Below are 10,567 nucleotides of genomic sequence, written 5' to 3'. Positions count from 1 at the left end.
CCCCTCTCCACAGTCCCCTGCAGTCGCATTTCCTTTTTACTCATCTTTCCTCTTGCTTATTCAAAATACCCTTTTATTCTATTCATTCATACGCCTGCAGACCTTAACTATGGGAATTTAGACCTCCTTCAAACTTGTTTTGTTCTTTGTTTTTTTTTTAGGCAGAGTCTTACTATGCAGTTCAGGCTTGCACTCAGTATGTACCATACTGTCCTTCAACTCAAAGGATCCTCCTGCCTCAGCTTCCTGAGTTCAAGGATTACAAGTCTGCTCCACCACAACAGGCTCCACATTTGTTTTCACAATGTCCATTAATGTCCATTGCTTCAGTTTTAAAAACAATGTCTACAAACAGTACACAGAACACTTTAATTATTTCAGAGATGAAACCCCTTTCCCTTTCCAATCATACCAATATCATGCATGTATGTCCCTGTAGATGCCACAGTTCAGTGCATTTCTACATGTGGGTTTAACAGGCAGCTCTTTCAGGAAGTTCTCCTAGGAAGAAATGTTTTCCCCTCCCTTGATAATACATTACTTTCCCTTCATTCTTCTCAGCATTCTAAACTGTATAGAGCGCCTCACTTAAATAGTCTAAAAGTAAAGAATAGTTTCTTTCACTAGCATATAAATAAGACACCTAGCTCAGGAAGGGCCTGAGATAACAGCTGGGAAATGAGACATTTTTAGAAGAGCTGAAATGAGAATTACCTAGACGTTTCACCCAAGTGTAAATTTTCTGCCCAACAAATAATGCAGCTACTCCCAAGGAGCTGCAGCCGTTGTCTACTAAGCTACTGAGTTTTCAGGAACTTAAAATACAGAATAACCAGCTTATTCTCTAAAAGTCTAGTCTTTTTTAAACGGTGCATGCTGAGGAAATTGATTAGAGATCCTGAGCTCAAAGTAGTTATTTTAACAAACACACAGACATAAACTCTGTGTTTGTTAATATGTTTTCGTTCTTTTATCTTTCAAATTAAAAAAGAAAATGGATATAAATAGGAAAAAAAAAAAAAAAACAGAAAAAAACAAAGTAGTTGTTTTAAGTCCAGGGACTTCTTCGATAGGTGTTAAACAAGTGAGCAATTACTGTGCTCTGATTATCTATACCTCTGGAATGACAGCAGCAAAATCACCGCTCCATGGAAACCAAGAGTTTTTCTTAGTATTTCCAGTCAAATCTCTCCTAACAGCTTCCGTTTGTTTCACAACCTCTTTCTCAATGTTGAGACTATACGGACTGCTCACGCAGTAACACCATAGTGAGTAGAGGTCTCATGTAAATAATTACAGTGACTATTGTTTTTCATTGCTGAGTATGGAAACCAAGGTTTCCCCAATTCCCCAGCTCTCCGCAGACTGGTGGAGAAACAGCTGTGCCTGGGGCCACCCAAGAAGGCTTTCTGGATTGGGAATGTCACCGTGCGGACAGGATGATGGGGACCCGGAACTGCCCCTGCCTGAGCAAAGCGGGAAAGGGACAGATGATGATCCAGAACCGAAGACGTCGCATTCCGGACTGAAGCAGAGACTACTGATAGCCATAGTTTGTGATGGCCCCTTCCTTCCAGACTTACCCGATTCCATTCCATCCTCGCACCCATCCCACAACGTCACCATTTGTGGCATAAGAATCTCACAGAATCTTTTGAAGGCAAGTTGCAGCCGTTTGAAGTTACAGAAAACGACGGTCTAGTCAGACGGACGATCTCTGTCCTATGGCGCCATGACACCGGAAGAACCCTCCTCCCTGTACTTTCTGATTGGGTAATACAGACAGTCACGCCTTCGCCTCTGATTGGCTCCTGCTCCACTGTGAGCCCAGGTTGAACTTAAGAAGAGCAACAAACTTCTTCCAGCTGGGGTGGAAGTCAAATGATAAATTCTAACGCAGGAAATTCTGGTCCAGTCTCTCTCCTATGATGCCAATCTTCCCTCGCATCAAGAATGCTTGCACTTAAAATCCTCCATTCTGGCCTTTCAAAACTTGCGTGGTTTTCTTAATGTACTGAGTGCATTCTTCCTGCAAATGTGTCACAAATGTGCTCAGAAAGTGCCAGGGTTGCTGCTGGGATGTAGTTCAGTGTCGCAGAGCCTGCCTGGCAAGCACGTAGTCCTGAGTTTGATATCCGGTACCAAAAAAAAAAGAAAGAAATTTCTAGGGTCAGTACTCTATTGAGGCCGGGCGTGGTGGCCCATGCCTGTTATCCCAGCACTCGGGAGGCTGAGGCATGAGGAACATTGCAAGTTCAAGATTAGCCTGGGCTACAAAGTGAGCTCAAGGCCAGCCTGAACTGCACAGCGAGACCCTGTCTCAAAAAGACGCCCCACCCCCCAAAAAAAATTCCTAACGAAAAACCAATCCCTTGATGCCAGAAAACATCGTGAGTCTAGGTAACCCTACTACAAAATGGAATAGTGGCTAAAACCTAGTGTTGGACATGAATCTTTTTCATTGCCAAGTTTTTCACACTGTCAATCTACTCATTTTTCCCGGGCATGGTGGCGCACACCTGTAATCTCAGCACTCGGGAGGCTGAGGCAGGAGGATTGCTGCGAGTTTGAGGCCAGCCTGGTCTACAAAATGAGTTGAAGGCCAGCCTGAACTGCATAGCGAGACACTGTCTCCAAAAGACAAAAAACAAAACAAAACAAAAAACCTGCTCATTTTCATGTATGAAAATGAATATAAGGCCCTAAGAAGAATACAATATTTGTAAATAAAAAACTGCAGTCTCATGGGAGTAATATTCTGCAAAAGAGTACAGATAAAAGACAAGCAAGCATTCAAACTCCTTCAGACCAACTTAAGACTTTTCCAGAAAATACCTGAATTTTTTTTTTGTTTTGTTTTGTTTTGTTTTTCCTGTACCGGGAATAGAACTCACAACCTTGCGCTTGCCAGGCAGGCGCTGTGCCGCTGAGTTAAATCCCCAGCCCCAGGGTCCCAGGCTATGACCACCACCAGCCAACCTGTAGAACGACCCCTAGGTTCCCTTCCCCTGCCACCACTGTGACTACCTGCCTCCACTAGCTAACTGATCCATGCCCAACCTAGCCGAACTACCCACCCCGAGCCGCTATCCTAGGCCCCCATGCACAAAGCTCAAGCTATCTACTGAGCTTCTAACTCCCATTCTCTCTGAAATCTCACTGGCCACCCTGCCACACTCAGTCCAGACTGCTACTCCCTTGTCCTGTTCCTCCCTATCAGACCTCTTCCAGGTGAGTCAGCATCTGAGGTCTATCTCTTTAGCCTCTTTAACACCCCAGTTTTCCTACTACTGTCCAAAAGTTAACTTTAAACCCATTAATAAAAAAGGAAAAGCACGTATTCAAACTATACACAGCCCAGTCCCCAGAGGACTGCCGCTTATCTTGATTTCTCTCAGAGCCTCTTGCAAGCTGGCCACTGTTCTCAGAGAAGACCTCTTTCTACACCCAAACCTGGCCAGCTCACTCCCCTGGAAACAGTGAAAATTACCTTGCCTGTGACTATCCAACAACTATGGCTTTCAAACAAAAATGAATAGCCTGTATACCTGGATATCCCAATCAGATAAACCGTCAGCCTAGGGCCCATTTAAATGACTGTCTTTGCTTTCACAGGGGTAAAAAGGTTTATTCCTTCTTCTTATTACAAGAAATCTCTATTACTTAACCAACAAAAGTTTTCACTAGCTTATTTATAATAAGAGGTATAAGAAGTATAAAATTTGATCTGTTGCTCATTTTGGTGATGTTTGCCAAACAGTATGGACAGAGTAAGGCACCTCTGCATAAAACTCACACATGCACACACCTGCAAAATCCTAAAACAAAGAAAAATCACCAAAGTAGTACTGCCCTTTGCAAACAGTTTTATATTATTTTCCTGATTTAGTTGCTATGAAGAATCTGGTTAGCATAGCACACAAAACAGGAAAAATGCTGGGCATGGTGGCAAGCACCTATAATCCTTGCACATGGGAGACAGAGGCAGGAGGATCTCTTGAATTTGTGGCCAGGCTCGGCTACACGGTGAGTTTAAGTCCATCCAGAACTACATGCTGAGACCTTATCTTAAAATAAAGATGAGAACAAAACACAAAATCAGAAAACAATCTGGTAAATATCAGGCACTACACAGGAACATATAAAGAGTTGAAAAAATGAGTCTACAGATACTACTTGAGTTTGAAAGAGAAAATATCTTGATCAACCCAAAGGAAGTTGAAAATAAAATTTATTGAAAAAAACACAAAATATACCTGATCAAGCAAACATCAGTAGTGAGCCTTGGGTCCTTTAAACTTGCTCACCACACCAATCCATGTCTGTATTTGGGGAAACTTATGTAACACAAAGCATAATTCATAGTAAAATACTAAATATCTCATTTACGTTGTTGAATATATTTTAAAATCACGACTTGTCCATCTGCGGTTCCTGATTCTGACAGAACAGTGACTCATTACTGCTCATTTCTATTGTATTCACCAAAAAGTTACCAATTGTGTCTATTTTACCAGAAATAATTCCCTACTGCACTCACAGTTCAAGTTCACATCCTTGGCTTGTAGAAAGGGAGGATGAAATAGAAGGTGGTTATTGCTTGAAGGAGAAGCCTCTTCATAAGAACATCAGGAGTCTAACTCTCTGCTGTGCTTTTTTCCATTGGCAGAGCCTGCGGCCCACTAGGACCTGCTTTTGGCTCACCAGGTCTCAAAATTTCCAGAACTAAAAACTTGTCTAAATTTTCTACTGCAGCTCCTGTCCCAGATGTGGTGTCTGTGCTTGAGAAGATCAGTTCATCATTTGTTCTTGGTACATGACTATTGATTTGACAAATGTCTTCCTTCTTCATACCTATCCACATGGCTTGTATGAAATGCTTTGCTTTCAGAGAGGAAGACCAGCAATAAATTTCACTATCCTATCTCAGGACAGTATTAACTATCCAGACCTGTGTCACACCTTAGTCTGCTGGGATCTTCATCGTCTTTCTCTTCCACCAGGCTTCACATATTAAACCAACTGGACCAACTAAGGAGTTAAAAACCACTGTGGATTTGTTAGTTAAAAATCTGAGAGCCAGAGGATGGGAAATAAGTCATACTCAAATTCAAGGTAGTCTAACTCAGTGAAATTTCTAGCAGTTGAAAAATGTAGGGCCTGTATGAATATCCCTTCTAAGGTAAAACAGTTGTTAATTTTGCTTCCCCTAACAACAAAAAAGATGCACAACTCATTCCTCACTTAGGTCCTTTACTCAAGCTCATTGACTGAGTGACTCAGAAAGCTGCTTGGTTTGAGTAGGGCCCTGAAGAAGAAAAGGGTCTGCAACAGGTCCATGCTGCTGTGCAGGGGGCTCTGCCATGAGGGTCACATGGTCCAGCAATTCAGTGGTATTTCAGGTGTCAGTGGTCAGTGGCAGGTAGTGTCTCCAGTCTCCCCATAGTCTCTGGGATGCCCTCATATGTCAATTGCTATGGAAACATTTAGAATTTTGGAGAAAGACTTCCATAAATTGCAGAGAACTACCCTCCCTTTGAAGCATTGTTCTTGGAATGTTGCTGTGTGCTCCATCTTGTGGAGCTCTTGAAATTTTTAGGGGACGATGGTGGAGGATGAAGAAACAAAGACAAAAGTTAGAATGCAGAAAGCTGAGATCAGGTTGAGCTCACTGTCTTTCTGGGTGAAGGGAACTGCCTAAGGACTGCACTGCATTTATTTATACCATTGGCAAGATGTTGGTAACAGGTGAAACCCCTTTGCTAATGGGAGAGAGGACCTGCATAACAACTTCTGAGTTTGCCTCATCTTGGGCATGCTGTGTTTATGGGGCTGGCCTTGCTTTAGCACTACATATGATTGCACTCCGGCTCAGATGCTCCCCACAACTGGGCCATAGTGGAAACTGAAGGCTTCACCATGGGACACCAGGTTACCATGCAACCTGAGCTGCTCAGCATCAGTTGGGTTGTCTGATCCACCAAGTCATTAAGTGTGTTTTGCATAACAGCAATCTATCATTAATGGTAAACTCTATATTTGATCAACACAGAGCAGATCCAGAGGGTAGAAGAAAGTTAGCTGATGCACTTCCTCATATACCTGTGGCTCCTACATCTGCTATATGAAGGTCTCTGCTATATGAAGGTACTGGGCAAGGATCTTCAAAAGGCTGTGTATATGCTGAGTCAGCATCCACTATACTGTATGGAGTCTACTGCAGCAAGTCATGGGTCCACGAATGAAAGGGTGGAAATAAGAGCGGTACCACTCACTGTTACCCAAAGTGATCTAATAGCAAAAATTTACATCCTCTTCTCCTGACCTTATGTTCTTCTGGCTTAGAATGAAGTCTTAGCTCTCGGGGGAAAGAGGCTTGTACGAGAAAGCACAGTGAGACCTTCTTTCTCAACATGCACCTATTGCCTTATGGTTTGTACATGTATAGCTGTTAGAGGAAGAACATCTAGCCACTGTTAAGGGATGGTTCTGCATGTTCTATAAGCTCCACCTGCAAGTGTTGCAGCATTACCATCACTTTCCAGGACATCTCTGGTTGACACCAGTGAAGGGAAATCTTCACAGTGAACCACTTTGGGCAGTGTGCCTGGTAGTACATTTTATCTTGGAGGAAAAATGGCCAGATATGCAACTGTACCCTGATTCATGGGATGTAGCCAAAGATCTGGTTGGGTGTTCAGAAATGTGGTGGAACAGAAGTGGAAAATTGGTGACAAAGATATTTGGGGATAAAGGATGTGGACTGACCTATCTATACAGGCAAGGGATGTAAATAGATTTGTACCCCAAATAAACACTGAGCAGAAGAAAATTTGACCTAGATAGAAGACGACTCTAACAATTAACTGGATAACACTTTTGTAGACAGTAGTCAACTCTCATCTGCCACCCATTTCTTTGCCCAATGGGCTAATGAACAGAATGGGCATTTTGGCAAGAATTCATGTTTTCCATGCTCAGTGACATGGACTGCCAGTCACAGAGGCTGTTCTGGTTACATCCACTTCTGTATACGTAATATGCCGACAGCACAGACTAACACTGTTTCCCCAATACGGCACCATTCCTTCAGGTGATCAGCCTTCAATCTGGTGGCCGCGTGATTAGACTGGACTGCTCCCATCATGGAAGGGGTGTGTTTTATCCTTACTTGAATACTTTTACTAGATATGGATTTACCTTGCCTGCATGTCATACTTCTGGCAAAACTCCCACCCATTGATTCATATAATGCCTTATCCACCACTATGGATTTCAAAACAGCATTGACTCCAACCACAAAGAATATATTTGTTAGGTTTTTTTTTTTTTCCCCCCCTCCGGTACCAGGAACACGAAGAATATATTTCATGCCCAAAGAAATGAGGTGATGGTCTCATTCTCATGGAATTCAGTGATGTTATCACATTCCTCACCATCAATGAAGAAGGTGGATTAAGAGAAATTTCGAATGACCTTTAAAGACACAGTTTTGACACTAGTCATGTAGCAATAGCTTGCAGTACTGGGCAAGGATCTTCAAAAGGCTGTGTATATGCTTTGAGTCAGCATCCACTATACTGTATGGAGTCTACTCCAGCCAGAAGTCATGGGTCCACGAGTGAAAGGGTGGAAATAAGAGCAGTACCACTCACTGTTACCCATAGTGATCTAATAGCAAAAATTTACATCCTCTTATCATGACCTTATGTTCTTCTGACTTAGAATGAAGTCTTAGTTCTGGTGGGGAAGGAGGCTTGTACCAGAAAGCACAGTGATGCCTATGAACTGGAAGACTTCCCCCTGGTCATTTCTGTCTCACCACTCTGAGAAAAGAAACTAAAAAATGAGTTACAGAGTTTAGAGAGGTGATTGCCCCAGAGTTTTAAGGGAAAATTAGTCTATTACCCCACAATGAAGGAAAGAAAGAATATACTTGGAATGCAGAGGATCCATTAGGGTGTCTCCTTATATTGCCATGCTGTTTTATAAGTCAATGGGGAGCTATAACAGTGTAATTGAGGCAGAATGTCAAATGGTCCACAACCTTCACGAATGAAGGGAAGGGTCTCCACATCAGTGAAAGAACCAAGAACTGCTGAGGTGCCTCCTAAACACTAAGGAATACAGAATGGGTCACACAAGTAGCTCTAAATACAGGATATAGCCCCATGATCAGCTAGAGAAATGAAGAATATAATAGTTTTTTAATATCCTACCAGTATGTTAATAGACTTACTATTGCTTATAAAACTGTTACAGTGTGCCAGTTATGAAATACTAGAAGTAAGCATCACCAAAAGAAAATTCCCCTTATTCTGGGCAGGGGAGCTAATGCATTTCCATTTGTTTGCAGAGCAGTTATAACAATGTTAGGTATAGTTTTGAACTCATCTTTGTATCTGGAGACTATGGTTTAAAGAAATGTGTGTAGTTGTGAATTTGTCAAGGGGTAGATAGTGACAGTTGATTTTTTTCAAGCTGAGTACTACATGCACAACTAAATTTGCCCAGCAAATTATGAATGTGGAAGACCTACCATAAGAAGGATTGCTGCCAGATTGTTATAAAAAAGAAATAAAAAAGGCAGCTTACATGTGTTTCAGTGTAGGCGCTGCAGCGTTCACTGTCACACTGGAAGGCATCTCCTGGCTGCCAGCACTGACTCTTCAGCCTCTAGCTCAGACCGTTCAGTCTTCTGGCACCGATCCTTTGGTCTGCTGACATAGACTCACATGGGACAAAAAAAGTGGGCCCTAAGCCTTGAACTGGATTTTTTTGGACATCCAGTGCACAGATAGACCATCTGCACTCTTCCACATCTGAGTTTGTGTAAAGACATTGCAAGCCAATCTTGAAAATGCTTACACATTTGCATCTCTATCAAAGGTGTTTCTCTAGTAAGCACTGGCTGATACACTCTTACAAGTCATATCCTTTATTAGAGAAGACACAGTCAATCCGATGTGTCACAATCAAAAAGTAACAGGAGTATGATTTTTTGTGTGTAAATTGTGTTAAAATTATGACCAAATTAAAAATCATAACAATATAAGCATGAATAGTAAAACATGGATGCTAAGAAAAAAATTATGTAAATCACAGTACTGACTTGAACATTAAAGCACAACAGGTACAATTATTTGCTTTATATAATTATGTTGAGATATATGCAGGTATGTATTTAAGACATAAATAATGAAGATTTCCTAATCTGCACATTGTGCATAAACAAAGGAACTTTTAAAAAACTACATGTTCACGTCTCAAAATATGCACACATTTACATATACAACATCAAATTCAAAATTACCTATTTATATACAGAATATGAAGTGTAAACATCAGGAAAATTATAATCAAAGGTAGTGGGAAATCACAATTTAAAAACTATTAAGAAAATTTGTTTGCAGCCTATACCTCATTATATTAAAAACAAAACAATGTTATATAAAATGCTAACCCTACTTGGAAGTTGGATATATATTTTAATTCATCTTGTTTTATTAAAAAAAATAACGTTCAAAGACAATGGCTTATATAACAATATATCATGTCAATATTGTTTCTAGTAAAGGGTACACACACAGGTCCATTACTTATAACTTATTTACTGAAAAACAGAAAGAATACATTCTAGGAGATCTTTATCTGGGAGTGGATTTTCTAAAAAAACCAATGAAGAAATATTGACATAAATTTTTTATTTATGAGTACAGGTCTCCACTACATGAGGAATTTTCCCCAGTTTTTTTGAAAAATAAGCTTAAATATATAGGGTCACTCTCTAGTTTGACTTCTTTCATGGAGTTGTTAAAAAATATGTTCAATGAATCCTTTCCTCACATTATTTACAAAGACAGGGTTATGCCCCAACATGGGATCTATGTATATAAAATGAGGAGATACTAGTAAATCTCATTCCACACAGCTCACATGCATGTGCTTTCTCCTGTGTGAGTTCCTTCATGTATGCTACAAGAATTCTTAGTAGTAAATAACTTCCCACATTGCTTGCACACATAACGTCTCTCCCCAGTGTGATTTGTTTCATGTCTTTGACAAGATTGGTGTGTAGTGAATGCCTTTCCACATTGATTGCACAAATACTCTCTATCTCGTGTTACTTTTTTCATGTGTTTTGTAACTCTCTGTAGTGAATACATTTCCACATTGCTTGCAGAAATACTTTCTACCATGTGTTGAGTTTTTCATGTCTTTGACATAATGGGTGTGTAGTGAATGCCTTTCCCCACTGACTGTGCACTTAATGTTTTTCAGCAGTGTGTCTTCTTTCATGTACTTGACAAGACTGGTGTGTAATGAATGCTTTTCCACATTGCTTACACACATAAGGTTTCTCCCCATTGTGACTTGCTTCATGTCTCTTATAATAACTCTTTGTAGTGAATGTTTTCCCACATTGTTTGCATGCATAAGGTTTCTCCCTAGAGTGAGTTCTTTCATGCTTTTGGCAATTTTGGCGTATACTGAATGCCTTGCCACAGTGCTTGCACACGTAAGGTTTCTCCCCAGTGTGACTTCTTTCATGTCTTTTATAATTACT

General features: G+C 40.8%; 1 protein-coding gene across 1 annotated transcript in view; it reads right to left on the bottom strand.

Moving 5' to 3' along the window:
• Positions 1–1,722: 1,722 nt before the first annotated feature.
• The window catches only part of LOC102018782 (zinc finger protein 709-like), a 19,801-nt gene continuing 10,956 nt past the window's right edge, over positions 1,723–10,567 (bottom strand). The window contains exon 7 of the mRNA XM_013509365.1: positions 1,723–1,865. Within this exon, the coding sequence (XP_013364819.1) occupies positions 1,723–1,865 (143 nt within the window). The remainder of the gene's footprint in view (positions 1,866–10,567) is intronic.

This window comes from Chinchilla lanigera, unplaced genomic scaffold, assembly GCF_000276665.1.
Source record: "Chinchilla lanigera isolate Chin_1 unplaced genomic scaffold, ChiLan1.0 scaffold00168, whole genome shotgun sequence".
Classification (NCBI taxonomy): Eukaryota; Metazoa; Chordata; class Mammalia; order Rodentia; family Chinchillidae; genus Chinchilla; species Chinchilla lanigera.
The sequence above is the reverse complement of the archived record's forward strand: the minus strand, read 5'-3'. Positions and strand labels throughout refer to the sequence as shown.